This window comes from Lepisosteus oculatus, chromosome 10 (assembly GCF_040954835.1).
Source record: "Lepisosteus oculatus isolate fLepOcu1 chromosome 10, fLepOcu1.hap2, whole genome shotgun sequence".
NCBI classification, from domain to species: domain Eukaryota; kingdom Metazoa; phylum Chordata; class Actinopteri; order Semionotiformes; family Lepisosteidae; genus Lepisosteus; species Lepisosteus oculatus.
Genome location: NC_090705.1, coordinates 24,306,211 through 24,325,148, shown reverse-complemented (window position 1 = coordinate 24,325,148; position 18,938 = coordinate 24,306,211). Strand labels below are relative to the sequence as shown.

Here is an 18,938-nt window from a genome sequence, read left to right as displayed (position 1 = left end):
TGTCTGGGTGCTGATAAAGTAAAAAATGATAACTTTTTGACAATTAAAAACTGTGTGTGTGTGTCTCTCTCTCTCTGCTGGCGTTTGTATTCATTTTTATTTTTAAATACTGTACATTTTAGCAAAGTCATGTACCATAAAAGTATGGTAATTAAAAACCATAAATACTTTCGCTGGAGTTTAAATAAAGTCGATGTTTTCTCTTTTTGGGTAGACTTGACTATTGTCATTAAACAACCTTATCATAAGGCGCATTTATGAGCAATCTTATTTCTTATTTCTGAACATTATTACGCAGAAGACAAAGGTAGCAATTTACGTTGCATTGTGCATTGTGCTGCTGTAATACAGTTTAAAATAATGAAAAGTCTAAACAGTATCAGCGTATGTATGGGTTGTAATTTTTAAAAAGTCAAAAACCGCACTCAAAGTGCAATTTAGCACTTTCTGGCAAGAGAAGACCCCCAAATTAATAATTTAACATGCTACTGTTTGTGCATGAACATAGTTACTGTATACTGTTGTTTCTTTAGATACGCGATTCCATGTTTTTATTTAATCCCTGGTGGGACCGGGCGTCCATAAGAATCAAGTTATAGGTTTCATTGCGCTTTGACAGAAACCAAATTATATTGTTATTAATTTCTTTAGATACGCAATTCCACATTATATTCCCTATTAATCAAATTCTAAAAGTATGCTTGTTGACTCCGGTATCGAGCGTATTCGCAGAAAAGCTTAAAACTACCACTTTTTAAACACGTTATTTCACGTTAGTTAAAGACTGCAATGCTTAAAATGTTTAGGGAGAAATGGAATACTGGTGTGTATTTTTTCTTTAAAGTACCGAGACCAGCCATATACAGTTCACATACTGTATGTTTATGTTCCAAAATGAATATCGTTTATGGATTTCACACACGTTATGGTAAAATTCCATATAAATATTCAATACTTAAACGGGCACAGTAAAGACATTAAATATACATATACATACTGTATACAGTACAGTATACATGTTCCTAAATCAATATCTTCTATGAGTATGTGAAAGGCATGGTGAATGTGGACCAGAGTTTACAGCTTGTCCAAGGTCATTCATTATACTGTAAATACTATTAGTAATATCTTCGGTAAAGACTTTGATGGCGACAGCTCAAACATGAGAGGTTGAGCTTTATTAGCTCCACCTTGCGGAAATTCAGGATACTATTATTTTATTTGCGGTATCATGCGGCGCTATTCGAGAATATACGGTATTAATACCAAACTGCGTCAAGGGCATTGGAAAATAATGCGGTATCGCCCGCTTTTTTTTTAATGGCTGCATCTGTATTCTCTTAATATTTTAGGTGTTTATGTCAATACTGGTTATCTGACAGTTAAACTGTCGCAGTTCGGTCACTGTTTGTCCTTGGAGGAAAATAAAGCTTTATATATTTATTTTGAATGGTGTAGCACCAATGATTATTAATAAACCACATAGCATAATCTTGCTGTAGATTTTTTTATTGAGGTCCTTCTCTGTGGCCCCAGCCACAGAATAGTCTAATGATCTTTTTGTGCTGCAGTGGAGGGGAGATGTCATTTGATCTCCCAGGACAGCAACACCAACCAGTACCAGCACTCCCTGTGATTGATGTCCACCCATTGGCAACTGGATGTTTGGTAGCATCCAATAATCCAATAATTAAAGTCTTAAAGTCAGGTCATGGCCAATCATCCAAAAGATGACCAACGAACTAGCTACTGTACTTGTAGGGTGTGGAGACTCACCTGGTGGTTTCAACTGTATTTTCCCTACTTAAAAAGCAGTGTACATTTCTTCTTACTTTGCTTCTTTTTTGCTGAACCAACATGACTGTTAAATAACAAAACTACATGACTGTGACAATTGTTGTCTAAGCTTTCAAATATTCGCCTTTTGCTCAAAGAGCCCAGTTAGGGAAGGCCATGTGTAAAGACAGAATTATGCCCAAGGTCTAGCCTGCAGCCAGGACCTCATGACCAGGCTGCCTGGTGTCTGTTTGATCACCAGAGCAATGTGGTTGGACTTTTACTGTCACACCTGAATCTCTTATTATCCAGCAGTAGCCGGTACACCAACAGCAAACCAAGTTTGTCCTCTTTTTTAGTGAATTGCCCTGAGCAAACAGTCACCCCTGCGCACAGACTTTGTCCTGGTTCAGCTCACCACTAACCCGGATATCCCATTGGGGAGAACTGACTGTTCAGCTGTTCGTTCTCCTTCTTTACAGGAGAAACAAATAAATGGTTGTGGATGAGGATAATTTAATATTCAACTTACTCGAGAATTCAATTATTATGCAATAACATCATACATGATATCAAAATCATCTAAGTAATAGTATTTTCTTGTGAGTGTCTGTATGTTTGAGACCATGTAACAAGTTAGCATAACCAATGGTACACTAAATGTTAAATAATACATTTTTGTATCTCTTGATATCTGATGTAGGTTGATAGCCCTCTTGTAATGAGCTTCCATTTGTATCCAGGTGTTTTATGTATTTACTTTTGAATGCTTTTATGTACACATTTTATGTATCAATAAATGTATTCTGTGTATTGTGAATCTGTGTGCAGACTGCTTGTTATTCTGTTGATTGATTCCTAATATCTAAGATAAACTCATGCAATTTATTGTTACAATTAAGAAATTGTGAAAGGTAAATGCATGCAGCTCCTACAGTGATAACCAAGTAATTATAGTAATTATAGCCATTAAAATGGGAAATTGCAATGCAATAGTCTATAGTATTTCTGTTGAATGCCTTCGTTCATGTTACCTTAACATGAAGGAAAGAGAGCAAATTATTAAAGATTACATTAATAAAAGAAGTTAGGTTACTTCTATCAAAGGTCATTTTCAACTATCTCATTAATCCCCTTCTGATCAAGCTGTCTATCCATAACCAACATTAAATCAAACATTGTAAGTGCTGAACCTAAGAGCTATCAAATTAATCTTGGAAAATCTTTAAATCAAAGACTACTGTATATTAAAATAGATAAACAAATGCATTCTTCGTGTGCATTTTATGAAGTTTCTCAATTACTGAATCATCACACAGAATTTATAATAAAATACTTTGATTAAACTTCAGCTAATAGACCTGTTAATAATCATGGTCATTAATCATAATTGAGGCTTAATAAAACGATCAATGATCATTATTGTGTAAGTTATATTAGACAACAATACTTGAAGCACCAGCTACTGTATAACTAATTTGATATATACATTTGTACATCTTTAGTTTTAAAGCCTTCCAATTTCTTTTAAAAATATATCTACAACTAAAAAAACTAAAAATATTTTGTTTTTCAAACATTTTGAAACATCTACTAATTCTGATGTTGTAAGAACTGTATCACTAAATATTTGTTATTAGAACAGAATTATTAAAAGACACCTTGTTTATGAAGCAAAGTTGCTACTGAATTTATATTATTTATTTCTTAAAAATATAACTATAATCCATAACTATCCTGCATTTTTGGATTACTTAAATTTGGAAAGTGATTTTAATGTTTAGGTTAAAGATAGAAAAAACACATTACCTCTTCATCCTATAATAAATCTAAATCAAGAGCAATGATTTTTTCATTACAGAAATAAACAGCTTTCCATTGTTGGTTGAGAGTCGAATCCACTCTGGAGACAGATATTTATTCAATCAGGATCAATCAGAAAGAAAATAGTCGCTCCTGGGGTAACCAAAGGTTATGTCTACCTTTTTTTCTACATAAAAACACTAAATATACATAGATCTTCTTCAAATTTGATGCCTTGTGAGCTTAATGAATATTTTCATGAAATCCAAAACCATTAAATACTGCACTCCCGGTGTGCCAATACAGCTTTTAAAAATATATACAGTTTTTAAGTTTTTTGTCAGGGATGTCAAGTGTCTAAGCTTTTTGAAAATGGGACTATCCTTATGTTTTCAATTGTCAAGTCCTTATGTCAAGTCAATTCACCATCAAGTTGACGTAAATGTTTAAATACTTCTTGTACCTTGAACCATCATGATTACACAGTGTTTCATACAAACATGCTAATCTGCCTTTCAATCATGCTGTCCTGCAACCCCCCTGGTTAATATTTGTATTTTGTCTACTTGTTCTGACATGATTTGCTAACGAAAAATATTAAAATACTTTTGGATTTTGAGAATGGTATTTATTAATTTTATCTGTCTTCTTCACAGTTTGTAGTATTTAATCGTGTGAGCCAAATACATTTACAAAAAAACTACATGTCCCGATATGCCACGCAAGTTCAAGAATTCTGTGAAGTAATATCCATACTGTACATCAACTACAGTATTAGTGTTGTTCTTGCAGATTACCTTCATCTAGAAGCCATTACTTACACCACTGTTTTGCAAGCAAGATCAGTGTGTGAGGTTAAAGGACTTCTTTTTGAATGTGCTTGGAAGATCGGAAGTTATAAAAATGATCTCTGTGAGCAGAGAAAAATAATTAAAATACAACAAATGAGGTTTGAATGGAGGGAAGAAAAAGGCTCGAAGAACGTTTAGATCTGTGGGAAAATAATGTGCTCTGGGGAATGAAGTAGCAGGCATCTTAGCTCCTGGCGATTTCTGACTGAGCACCCATGCAGCTGCAGGAGGAGCTTTTGTAGCTGAGCGGATTGTAGAGAGAAGAAAGAAAAAATGACTGGGGGCTCACATCGGAACTTGTTTGAAAAAATTGTACTGTGTCACATAGCATACAGTATGCGACCAACAAAGTCATTCAAATCAGTACTCAACAGTTTTGCTTTAATCTTTTAAAAGACTAAAGATTTTTTTTACATTTATTTATGTTCAAATATGACATTTTTAAATACTGGGCCCCTTGCTCTTCAGCATTTACATGTTTGGCTTCAGCTTTCATTTTTACGCTGACGATACTCAAATCCATACCAAACCTGACACTGATTTGGCTGTCTCTGTTCTATCTAATTGCATCTCTGACATAAAAATTTGGATGATTCAAAACTTCCTTCATCTACGACTGCGACAAGACCGAAGTCATCCTTATTGACACCCCCATCAACTTCGTAAAGCCAGTCCTGTAACCCTATCTGTAGATGGTTCTGTACTTGAGCTTCAATCAAAATTGAAAAACCTTGGGGTTATATTCGATTCTGGCTTAACATTCGACCCACATGTGCAGCATACTGTCAAAAATATAACCTCGGAAATATCACTAGACAACGCCATATGCTATCACTAACTGTGGCTGAAAAGCTGATCAACACATTTGTGTTCTCTCAAATTGACTACCGTAATGCTCTACTCGCTGGGGTATCTAAGTCTACTCTGAACAAACTGCAGTATGTCCAAAATTCAGCAGCCAGAATCCTGACCGGGTCTAGTGCAAATGTTCACATTACTCCTATTCTGGAGTCCTTGCACTGGCTTCCGGTCAAATTCCGTAAAATCCTCATGCTCACCTATAAGGCTCTGCATGGGTGGCTCTTCAGTACCTGTCTGAACTATCACCGCCCTACTCCCCACCTCGCAACCTTCGCTCTTCTAATTCTGCTCTCCTTACTGTCCCCCAAGCCCGTCTACATTGTATGGGTGACAGAGCCTTCTCCTGTTATGCCCCCAAGCTCTGGAACTCTCTCCCCAAGGATATCAAGGATATCAGAGAGTCACCTTCTCTAAACTCCTTCAAATCCAGACTCAAAACCCTCTTCTTCAGAAAAGCCTTTACTTAACTGGTTTAATTCTTCACCCCTCTGCTTTTCTTAGTACCACCATCCACAGTCTCCTTTTTATATTGTAATTGTGTTTTATCTTGTGTATTATTCTTATTTATTGTTGTTGTCATTCTGTAAAGCGCTTTAAGAAGTCACCTATAAAGGTGCTATATAAAATAAAGTTTATTATTATTATTATTATTATTATTATTATTATTATTATTATTATTATTATTATTATTAATATGATACTCAAATAAAGATTGTACTACTTATTTTCCTAACACATTCATTGGAGAAATGGAACATTCAATGAAATGTTTTGTAAATAAACATAAAAAAATAAATTGAAGAAAATGTAATTTGATCCTTGTCTGTATCTATTTTTAGATAACAAAGTTAATTTAAATTAACCACTTACTATCAATTGCTTTTGAAAGTATAGGGATCGTACAGGAAGAAGAATGTACTGCACTGCACATTACATCTGCATGGCACTATCTGCCAATGTTACTTTTTTATCTATTTAATCTGAATTTTCTTTTTAATGTATATATGTAATCTCAAAAGGATAGTTTATATAATATAGCATCAATAGTCAATGTTGACACTTCTATTCCATACAATTATAGCACGTTAAACCTCCCAATAAATGAATTATTGAACTGATCCTAAATTAACCTGGGTGCTGAAGATTTCTATGATCAAGAATTAGCAGAATTGCAGAAAGACCTGCAATTCAATTATTAAGTACCCCTGAAAAAAAGACTTCAACATACAGTATTTATACCCACAATGTTATTCTTTCCTACTCTCCATCATCTTTCTGGAGATGTCCTTGAAAAAACGTCTGCTCTCTTTGTGTTTTCTGAAAGCTGAGCCTAAAATCTACCATAGCTTCTATTTTTTGTATGTGGTTATATAAGCACTCACATTCTTAAAGTTTTTTTTCTTTAAAAAAGGAACAGGAAGGAAGAATTATTGATAAAACCCTTGTTCCTGTGGTTTATTCCAAATATCCTTTCTGTTATTCTAGACTAAGCCTTGACAAAGGCACTGCTGCTCTTAAGACGGTGATGGACACCATAACCCAGTATAACAATGGCACCTGACCAAGATTTTTTTTAATACTACAAACACATATTGAAAGGAATTGCCAAAATGTAAAGCTGGAACTATTGAAAAACACTTAAATGCATTCTTAAAGCTACTGAGTAATAAAAAAAAACATTACTAAGGACAATAAATATATTGAAGAGCATTTAACTATTATGTTAACTGATGTACTGTACTATAGTCATCAAAAGTAATAAAGACAGCCACCAGGCAAAAGTGCAAATATCTTAGCAGTGTGTAGTCCCAATATTAACACTAGAAATATATTGTAATCTTAATTCGGGTGGGCTTTGATAAATTAAGCAGCAACCATTAATAAAAACCACATACAGTAAATTAAATGAGATAATATCTATCATTAAGAAGGATGATAGTCCCACTGCAAGTTTACAAAAAGAAGGTACAGTTTAGCTGTTTTTACTGCATTGCTGCAGTCAAACTATATCACCCAGAAGCACTGTCTCCCATTTAATAAACACCGGCAGAAATTTCTGATGTCAATACTTGTTACAAAGTACACATTGTAATTGTCTGTCTTACACAACATGCAGTTTTAATATTATTGTACTTGGTTAATAATAACAATGCAAGCAAGAGCATGAATGCTGTATTTATGTACGATTTAAAAGACATACATAAATACTTTATTGTCCACTATTATGGAAATTTGTCTTTGGGTTCTCCTATAGAAGTATTAAACACACAAGCAAAACATACAGTAAGAGTCACATAAAAGCACATGGAATCATAATAACTGTACAGTATGTGATACATAAATATATGTATAAATAAATAGGCAGTGGGGGGGCTACAATTACATGGATTTATCCATCAGTTTTATTGCATTTTGTGTTCAACTAAATCTATTTTCTGTATTTTTTTGCTGTGCAGTCAGATTTTAATGAGCATACAGTATTTACAATATGTAAAAGAGCATGTACTGTACCACTCATAGCTTTTAACACACCAAGAAAAACAACAGAGGAATGGGGCATTCTGTTCATATAATCTAATATAATAATATTGTTATGAAAATCATATTTATATTATTTACAGGATTAATATTTTTTTGTAGCCAGCAGCCATGTCACCCTGCAACTCACAACTGGCAGCCCACTGAAGCTAAGCAGGTGTGAGCCTGGTCAGTACCTGGATGGGAGACCTCCTGGGAAAAACTAAGCTTGCTGCTGGAAGAGGTGCTAGTGAGGTCAGCAGGGGGCGCTCACCCTGTGGTCCATTTGGGTCCTAATGCCCCAGTATAGTGACGGGGACACTATACTGTAAACAAGTGCCGTCTTTTGGATGAGATGTAAAACAGAGGTCCTGACTGTCTGTGGTCATTAAAAATCCCAGGGTGTTTCTTGAAAAGAGTAGGGGTGTAACCCCGGCATCCTGGCCAAATTTCCTATGCCTCCTAATAATCCCCCTCTATGAATTGGCTACATTACTTTGTTCTCCTCCCCCCCACTCCAACGGCAGACGGAGCGGTTAAAGCATTCACAATCGCATTTAATGTGATGTCAGCTCAAAGATTTGGTTCAAACCACCAAATGGAGACGGGCAGTCCTCCTGATACGGGATTAATGCTAGGTTGAGAGAGACAGGATTAATATTTTTTGTGAATCATTTTTATGATGTATGAAAAGTAAATATTTATCTGAAAAAAGGGCTGTTCATGTCCAAGATCTTTCAGTCATTAAAAGCTGTTCACATACTCTCACAGCCACAAGATGTTCTGACTGAATCACATTCGTCTGTCAGATTTTTTGGATTTAAAGAGCTAAGAGTAAAGATCTTGAGCATCCTGTTTTGCACTAAGAATTGTGTTCCAGCTTCCCTCCAGACACACTTAAAACAAGCAAAGATGGAAGCCTGCGACAGTGTATCATAGCCATTTTTTATATCCAAATTCTAAATTTAATTAATGAAAATGATTATATTTTAAATGAAATATTTTAAATGAAATATAATATTTTGAAATAAAAGCAAAACGAAAACAAATCATAATGAATAAAATGTGAGAATATATGCCATTTTTTATATTTATTAATGACATGTCCTCCTTTATGTTTACATTCTTTGGGAATTCACTCTTGTTGCTCTTAAAATGTAATCCGTGCCATAGGCATCAAGCTGCTTTTTTCTCAAGTAAACTGATGCTTTACGGCAGTGGCTAAATGTTGGTAATATGAAAAATAGCCAATTTACTAAGTACCCCAATCATTTAAAGTGGAGCCATTGAAAATAACCACCATGTTAGAACAATTTGAGAGTAAACTTGATTCATCTCTTTTTCAATAGTGCCTATTACATTCAGGGCCACATTTATGAGTACTGGAGTTATTGGATCAACATAAAATGGAACTGGTATACTGTACCAAAAAGCAAATTAAGAAATAAACTAAAGTAGAAAGAAAGATCACCAAATTTTTTCCATTCTAGGACTGAAATTGTAAAGAAAGAAAAGGTACATGGATTTAAATGTTTGGAGTTTCATGATTTTGTTTTCATCTGTTTTGGTCTCGGTAATAAAAATGTCACATATTGTTTAATGATTGGTTATATTTTTACTGCAGTTCAGAATTCCAAGATGCAGTTTTCTATAAACATACTGTAAGTTACGATGAATAACACATGAGTCCTTCCATTACTCAGTGGAGGTCACTGAACAATGCTAGGACTAGACAGTGAGGGATTATCCTGATTTCAGCAATATACAGGCATTTTCATTTCCATTAATAACAATGCAAAATAAAAAGGGAACAGCAGGAATTGAGAGCATTGTAAAAATACATTGTCTTAGACTTAATACTTGTTAATAATTTTCCACTATCAGATATTTTTTTTTGCAAAACCACTTTGAATGCTTAAGTCCAGCAAATCTGAAATAACATTACATTCACACTCCCTATTGTGTGTGCAGATATATTTGTCATTGTCCCAAGGCATTGTCCCTTTCATAATTTTTTGGATTGGCCTAAAGTTTCAATTAGGCTTTCTGGGTGTTTAACATTACCAAGAGAATTATTACTTAACAGTGGGTCTCAAATTTTAATATACTTAACCAGATGAAAACCTATAAAGAACTATGTGTTTCCTAGCTTTCTGACTCTCATCTTTCACAGGCAAGCAAAACCTCTTTTTTTTGCTGTTGCTATTTTCCTCTTCCTTTTCCTTGTGCCAGTAACATTTACAATGCATCTCTTTTATTCTCTCTGAGTCAGACAGGACCTGTTCCTTCACACACAACTCTCCCACAGTTCATGTGCTTGAGTGGCATTGCAGAAGTCCCCAGAGTCTCACCAGCATTCGTTTTCCCACATCACACACACTAATTATTCTCACAGCAGTCGACAGCACTGCAAAATACTACCTGAGACACAGAGCTATAATAAGCATGAATCCCTCTTAGTCCCAGCCATCCATTCATTGTCATGTCATCAATTCATTTATTTGTACTGTATGTGTAAGTCAATTTCATTCCATATGAATCTTTGATTACATATTTATCCACCAGATGCAAGCTTTTCAATTTCCACCATATTTTTTGGCTAACACAATGTGCTAAATCCGTACTATTTATACACAGATATTTCAAGTTCTACAGTTACACTGAAAGAATACTAAAATCATATTAATAGTATTGTCCTGCTTAAACATCAATACAATACTGAAGTATTTAGTGTAATCAAAAGATGTTCATATATTGTATACACTGTGGAAAATATTATAACCTATCCTGTTTTCATATAATGCAGCTATAATACAAGTAACAATATTGTAATTTTGGAAAATTAAACTTTTTAGATAAAATTAGAACACTTTGTTGTTTTTTTAGGTTTTTACTCTAATTGCAACATCTTACATTTAAGGTAATTTATTTTACGATTTGTAATTAGAATTGAATTCTTCAATGTCCTAAAATCGGCTATATGAGCTAGTTTGAGCTCAGTTTTCCAGTCACTTCTGGAAATGGGTGTGTCAGTACTATTATCTGTAGATACAGGCACAATACCTGATTTCAACTGTTCAGTACTGTACAAATGACAAATCACTGCAGGAGAATGGGTGCAGTATACCATCCACTGACCAGTCTGATCTAACAAAAGTTACAAACAAGAAGGCCATTTGGTAGTTAGTAGATAATTGATATATTGATATGAGGGTTTCATACAGCCATGTTTTAAAAAAGCCAGTGTTCCAGATTTACAATTAAATTCTAGTACAGGTCCCTGTGGTACTCCATTAATTACGCCATTGGTGTAGTCTGGTAACAATATAATACCTGGAAGCAAATGCTTCACTTTGCAGTCTGGGAGCAGGGCTCAGATTTTTACCTTTGCAACCCAGGTAAGGGAGCCAGTCAGAGAGACTGAATGTACAGTACAGTTACACTGAGGAATCTAAGTTTCTTTTTTATTTAGTAGGAGGAATGAAAGTTCAGATGAGGGAGGGTTCAGAAGAAAGCCAGACTTTGTTTTTTGTTTTGTTAAAATTTTCTCTTTCAAATGAAGCACTGTTTGTCACAATATTGCTGCCTTTCAGACATTATACCTTAAAGAACCACAGACTTCGCTGGTCTGTGTTGCTTTACAAATCCTTCTGCAAAAATGCTAACACAATGCCTTCTGTTTAACAATTGCATTTTATATTGTTTCAAAACAATGAATATAGTATTCCATGGCAGTTAGATTAATGGCATACTGTCACAAAATGCAACAATTTTGCCTCAATTATGAAAATTGAAAACAAAAAGAAAACACATACCATACAGTAAAATGCCTGGTTTGTTTTAGTTTCAAAATAAGATTCACTTGGATATTATTTTCAATCCTATATTAGAAAGACTTCATGACGTTTTTAATCTTGTGTTGTTGTTTGTTATTGCTAAACAAAATCCCAAATATTTGAACAAGCTACACTACAGATTAAAGCTTTGGATAAAAAAGATTTCCAATTTAGGCATCTCCAAAAATGTTTATTCATTCCTGCACAGTGCTTTCAGAGCTTTGATCTGGCATCAGTATGGGCAACACAGTTTTCCTCTTGTAGAACAAATCAGCTTTTTATTGCTTAATGAATATAAATGAATGGACATAAAAATGACTAAGCACTCCAGCTCCCTGCATGAAATAATCTCATTTTAGAAAACATGACCTACATTTGTAAACCATTCTTCAAAACAACACAAAGTATGAAGCTGATCTGCATCTGCAATTTTAAAAAATCAACACATGTTTGTGAAACAAAGAGTAAAATCTCAAGTGAGCAGATCTTCAGTCCACCAAAAGTTTGATGAAAAAAGAAATAGAAATTCACTTTTTACTTCTAATATCAAAATGTTTCACTCTTGAAGGTCTGATTACAACCTATTGGACAAAATTAGGAAAAATCAACTAATCAAATAAAAAATTAAATACAAAAGTCTCAAAGATAAAATTTAATCTATTTAGCAACTAATTATAGAATTGCTCAGACAATGTACTGTACCAGTAAATGTAATCCAGTCATCTGCAATGAGAGGTGATAATGTTTTATTACAGTACAAGTATAGACCTTATGGCTAAAACTGGCACACATTGTTTTTTTTCTTACCAGCTTATGGTTAATAAATAATCAAAATAAAAAAAAACTCATAATACTGAGCTATTTGAAAATAATCTGGAATCATAATGACGGAAGTCTTTAAAAGTAATTTCAGAGATATTCAGTAAACATTAAAAGAATGTTAAGAAGATACTGTAAACCTGTTTTCCCCAATCCACTTTTGTTTTAAATCTTAATAAAATAAAAATAATTTTATAAGTAAAATGAATAATGATGACCAATTACTGATATATTTTTAGGTGCACCTTATAAGACTTCCAGATAGATCTAACAAAATGTAACAGTAAACTTTTTTTTTCCAGTCTTCAGTTCTCTTCATCATGATGAAAACTCAAACCAGCCTTTAAAAAGACAGTTTTCACTCACCAAGAGCAGGTCTCTGTGCAGAACTTCATACAGTGCCCCTTCTCTGTGATACAAGACTCCAGATTCCAGACCTATATGTGAAACAAAACCATTTCTTGGTGACATAATATTCTACCTACAGTATTAGTACTGTAACTCAAGTGCACAGCCAGTCCTGGAGGAACATGGGCTTTTTGGTTTACAATTCATCTGAACTTTAAATAGGCTATTTAAAATAAACTGGAACAGTTAAACTCTTTTCTTAAGACTGTTGCTGTTAGCAGTTTAAAAAGGTCTATAGAATCAACCATACTACTGAATTGTGACCTCCTGTGTTAAATCCTCAGGCTGAAAATTCCTAGGGGATTGACTCAGGAAGAGAATCTTAGAAAAGCATGAAGAGCAGTTTTCTTCTCTCAATTTCAGCAAACCACATTAATTGTATTGTATTTCCAGTGTTAAACCTGGGTGTTTCCCTGTGCTGGCAAATATTAATTGAGCTAAAGACATATTGAGTAAAACCTGAGAATTTTCCCTTTCAGAAACGCGACTTATATGATTTGTGTACATTCACACAACTGATATCAGCTGCAAATGTCATAAGATAGAAAATAAGATTAGTAATTGAAACTGAAACTATCCTAATTTGGATAACTGCAATAACAGATGACATAATTCCCCATAAAACAAAAGTATTTAAAGAACAGTTGAGAATAAAGGAACAACTATTTTAACAAACCGCTGATTATGGGTAATATTCCATTCACAAATTTCACTATCAGCTAGGATATCGTCATCATAATCCTGTAGAAATATCCTTAAACTGTCTAAACAGACAAGCCAAACGTGTATTTCTTAGGAGCAATAAAATGAAATAAAACAGCACCTGAACAGTAACTGGACACATCATTAAACTTAACCACATTTTTCAATCTTCACAAACTGTGGAGGGACCATGCTAGTTATTTTCCCATTAAGACTTACTCAGCATTTCTTTAATTGATTTGTCAGTCTCTTACAAATTTACATCTTATCCTATCCAGAGCATGAAAAAGTGTCACTACACATCCTTTCCTACTGGGCAAATAAGCTTTTATTTTCTTGATAAATCTGCATTTAATGAGGCTTTAATGCAATGATTACCAAATAACAGTTTATAAAATTTAAGCCTTGTGACCCTCAATTACAGCAGTCATACAGTAATTATAACATTTTATAATCTATTGTGTTTCCAAAAAATCTGAGGGAGGTTTGGTTCCATGTAATACAAGATGTAGCCCTAGTAATAGAGTTCTGCAGGGATATCTACTGTACATATGGAAAATTTACATACCAGCTGTGAATCAGCAAGCTGAAATATTTTTGATATTTAGCTGTCTTACAAGAAACACCTCTCTAGTTTATTATTTGTTTTTAAAAGAATGTAGTTATTATTAATATTGGGAGTGAATTGTTCCATATTCATAATGCTGATGTGAATGGATATTTTAAAAGAGACTAATTATTTTATTGGGAAAAATAAAGTTAGCAGCCTGGACAACTGCTTCTCATTTATTAGGGCTCATCTGCATGACATAGCTAACTTTGATCAGTAAAAAGAAATGCCTTCTGTTGCAATATTTATCTGATACATTTTTATATGTTATATATACATACTATATATGTTAAACAGTACTTTTTCAACAGCATTGCTTTTCAGATTTATTTACCTTGCAGGTCTTTATATTACTGCTTAATAACCTCAGTTTTCCTTTATGCTTATTGCAATGGTCATAGTCAATAATGTCTCACTGATAAGCCATAAAAAGATAAACAGCTAGAAAGTCTCTTTTAACTGTTCTACCCCTGCCAGTTATATAAATTGGCTAAATCTAATAATCATTCCTGTAATTTGATAGATTATTTTTATTTGCCTACCATATTCCATTATTGAGGGAACCATACAATCTGTATAAACAATTTACATTAAATGTAAGTACAAGACATAATCATACATTTACAGTACAAAAAATAAATTAGATTACTTAAATAACAATAAGACTAACACAAGCAGAGTAATGGAAGAGCAGCGCAAATACAATGAATTAATAAGAAACAGCATAGAGATAGTGTTGTTAAACAGCAGCAATGTAAACACCACATTGATATGCATTTCATGTTTACAATGGATAAGCGCAATTATGCAACATAGTGTACAAGTTATTAAAGCATGCAATTGAGAACTAATTGATCACAACTCAGAACAGATGTGCCTTGAGCAGGTGATGAGCAGTTCTGATTTCTGTGGTTAGTTCATTCCAAGCTGAAGAACAAAGGTGCAGAATAGACTACTGTAGCTGGAGAACCAAGAGAAGATACAGAAAGTCAGATGGAAAAGAAGGAGTAGAGGGGGTGAGATAGGATTATAAGGAGAGTTAAGAGACTTAGGGTAGACAAGATTAGAATTATTCAAATACTGGCAGGCTCTAACAAGGGTTCTGTAAAGAATGTGTGTACAGTAGCTATAGAGAACTAGTGGAGGCACTGGAACAATAGTGTTGCATGAGAAAACTGAAGAAGGGAAAATGGAAGGTTACTATCAAAATTCTGCTGGCGTTGGTTAGCTACTGGCAGGGAGATTGGCCAAGAGGGAGTTAGAACAGTCTGGGCAAAAGAGGACTTTTGCCTGGACAAGAAAGTGAATGGCGAAGCTAAAAAGGAAGCAACAAATTATGCAAATGCTTCTCAAAAAGAACTGGAGCATGTTCAAGAAGAAATATAATAGGAGTAAGACAGAGAGGAGTAAGGCATGAGGTTCAAGATTTTGGTGGAGGAGGAGGATAGGTTAGTGGTGGAGCCAAGAGGAAAAGTGATGGTTGGATCCACAGAGTTGAAAGAAGAAAAGCATTGAAAAGAGTAAAGAAGGTGGAGAACAGCTTATGAGAATAGATTCTTATAGTATTTCTGTGTTTCCCTGCTGGGTATTACAGAGTGGGTGAGTATAAATGTTGGCACTATTGTTACACAAGTGATGTCATCCTTTTGAAACTTAAAAGTAGAGATTTCCAACAGCAAAAGATCTAGTCTTTTGGTGTAATGGAGATTGCTTCTATGTGGTTCTGTGTATACACTGAGCTACTGTGATCAAATCCCCACAAGAGAGGAGCAGAGCTGTGCCTGTTACACATGCAGATGAAAAAAGTTTGTCTTGGGCTTTTCAATTTAAAGATTTAGTGGCATAACAAAAAAAAAGAGAGTCAGGGACTCTAAGTAATAATGAAATATTAAAATGGGTGTTTGACTTGTTGAAGAGCACATTGTTCTTCAACATTACAGATTCACAGATAATAACTACAGAGAAATGTACAGTACTGCACCAACTGAGTGAAAATTCATGTCAAATTGTGATGGTAACAAGGAAAGCAAAATAATACAAATCTTACAATTTTACTTAAATACAACAAAATAAAGTTACAGAGGATTTTATAGTCCGTTTTTGTTCATGCTAGACGTTAAGCAGTAGTACTTTTAATCCTATGAAGAGCAACTCTTTTCAAACCTTTACAAATTCATTCCATTCACCTTCTCAGTTCAAACCAGAGTAAACCACAAATGGAAACTGAATTGTCTCTGTAAATCTCTTACTTGGATGTTTTTTCTTCCTATTATCGCAAGGGGATTTCTGAACAGTATGACATTTCTGTTCATTTTCCCTGTGTGTGCTAAAATTAATCCATCATGTACCCAGTAATACTAGATTAGGTACATACTCATGTTCTTAGAATTGTACTAGAGGCATTGTGTTAGATTGTGTAAGAAAAGATCTCACATTGTCCAAGAAATACTGTATATTAACTGACTTTAGAACAATATTTTATTTTTACCTCAGACATCTAAAAAAACCAATCAATCACTATACAAGTAAATCTTTAGTAAAGATTTAATTATAGATCCTGTTCAACAAGATGCTAAATATCACTTCAGAGGCAAAAGTGGCTGAAAATTAATATATAACCACAATCCTAATTTACAAATCAGCTTGAGGTCATCTCCATGAATTATCTGTTTTCAGCTCTTTTCTCTAGAAAATACCCTCTGGATTCTGGCAGAACCTTGTATTTCTGTATGAGCATCTGTGAATCCATGGAATCACCCAACAATTGTAAATGCAAAGAATACTGAGCATCTGACAGAAGGGATCTCAACAGATGAGCTAGTGTAGCAGCTGTAGAACAAAAACACATGCTGAAAATAGAAGGCCATTAGGTAGCCCCCAACATTTATTTTGGTATGAGAAGATGAATCTTTTTAGAGAAATCATCTGAGAATACTGTGTAATACTTTAAATGTTGAAAGGGGATTTGTTAGCTCCCTTTCGTATCGCATATTTGGTGACGTGTAAATGGAAGTACCACAGGATTTTTGTTCTTTCTTATTCCGCCATGTGTAAGAATATAGAATACATTTATTTACATTCGACAATGTGCCAATGCTGGTCCTTTGACAACACACCCTTAAAAAAGGATATTTGCGGAACAAAGGATTGCTCTTCAGGTTAATTGAATCAAACAGATTTATTTAAGTCAAATGTTAAATACTGAAATATAATATTAATATTTTATATTCTTGATGTTTATAAAAGTATATGGACAGATGATATGTTTGTCTCATTTAAAAGTCTGTCAACTTTTTTTAATTTATCCTCCATATCAGCCACACCAATACTATCGGCTGTTCTGTTTTGCAGCATTTATTTGTTATCAACTTGATAGGGTTGTTTTGGCACAATGACACCAAGAGTTTTTTTTCTATTACTCATGGCCTCATCATCTAATTGGCCTAGACAGACTTTCAAAGGCTGCAAGAGTGTATTACACCCGAAATGGAAGTAATTAACTGAGGTTTGGGAGTGATAACAATGACAAATCAAGTTATTACCACCATTACAAAATTATAGATATGTAGTTACAGATATTTTTAGAATCTTGAGGGTAACAATGGGTAACACCTGGCGATTGTCAACATGTCCTGTTCTCTGGAGCTTCAAAGCAAGGAGATGTTTGCTGAGATGTAGAGGTGTGAGACTGAGTGATGAAGCAGTCATAAAAATTGACGTTGGTTTATCTTAGTTAATTCAGTTCATGGTAAATAATTAAGAGTGTCATCAACCGTCTAGGAACACAGTATAAACATGCTGTTATAGAGTGAGGAAAATGGAGACAGAAATACATAAATAGAAGGACACGGAAATGAAAGGAAGATAGAACACAAGAGTTCCTTATTCAGACCACTCAGATTCGAGTTATTTGAACCTGCTATTTTGTTGTTTTTAGGAAACTGATTTCCTGTATAAAGAATTCCTCTCCTGGTTAGTGAATGCATTTTTAGAATAGGGAGATATAGAAGGTTCTCAATCATTTTGTAGCATCTGGGTTTACAGAGAGAGATATATATCTTTAAGTCATATTTTGTTTAGTTTAGAAGGCAACTTGATCTTATCTTTGCCTTTGTAGGCATTATTTAAGAGTTGAATAATTGGCAGCAGTCTGGGGTTTCTCTGGTTGGTCACGATGTAGACCTCTGGGACACCTTTTGTGAAGGTTTATAAGTAGTGTAATTTGTATTTTGAATGTTTATGTTGCATGTTGTTCAGTGTGTGTATTGTCATTGTTAATAAATGGTTGTTTAACCCAGTGTGCCTGAATTATTATTATTTTAATCAAAGCCGTGTCAGAGAGAAATGAATAAATAATAATCATAATTTCTTACACTTTTATAGCGCTTTTCTGGACACTCTACTCAAAGAGCTTTACGGGTAATGGGGACTCCCCTCCACCACCACCAATGTGCAGCACCAGAACACTCACCACACATCAGCTATCAGTGAGGAAGAGAGCAGTGTAATGAAGCCAATTCATAGATCAGGATTATTAGGAGGCTATGATTGGTAAGGGCCGATGGGAAATTTGGCCAGGACACCAGGGTTACAGGGTTTTCGAGAGACGGCCTGGGATTTTTAATGACCACGGAGAGTCAGGACCTCGGTTTTACGTCTAATCCGAAGGACAGGGCCTGTTTACAGTATAGTGTCCCCGTCACTTTACTGGGGCGTTAGGACCCACACAGACTGCAGGTTGAGCACCCCCTGCTG

At 34.4% G+C, this 18,938-nt stretch overlaps 1 protein-coding gene across 11 annotated transcripts in view; it reads right to left on the bottom strand.

Moving 5' to 3' along the window:
- LOC102683535 (poly(rC)-binding protein 3) overlaps positions 1-18,938 on the bottom strand; it is a 371,030-nt gene that overhangs the window by 178,113 nt on the left and 173,979 nt on the right. For 10 of the 11 annotated variants that reach the window (XM_069195019.1, XM_015357263.2, XM_069195016.1 and 7 more), the window contains one exon: positions 12,830-12,900. The exons of the other annotated variant lie outside the window; for it this stretch is intronic. In XM_069195019.1, the coding sequence (XP_069051120.1) occupies positions 12,830-12,858 (29 nt within the window). In that variant the 5' untranslated portion in view covers positions 12,859-12,900. The remainder of the gene's footprint in view (positions 1-12,829; positions 12,901-18,938) is intronic. 11 annotated transcript variants of the gene reach the window in all.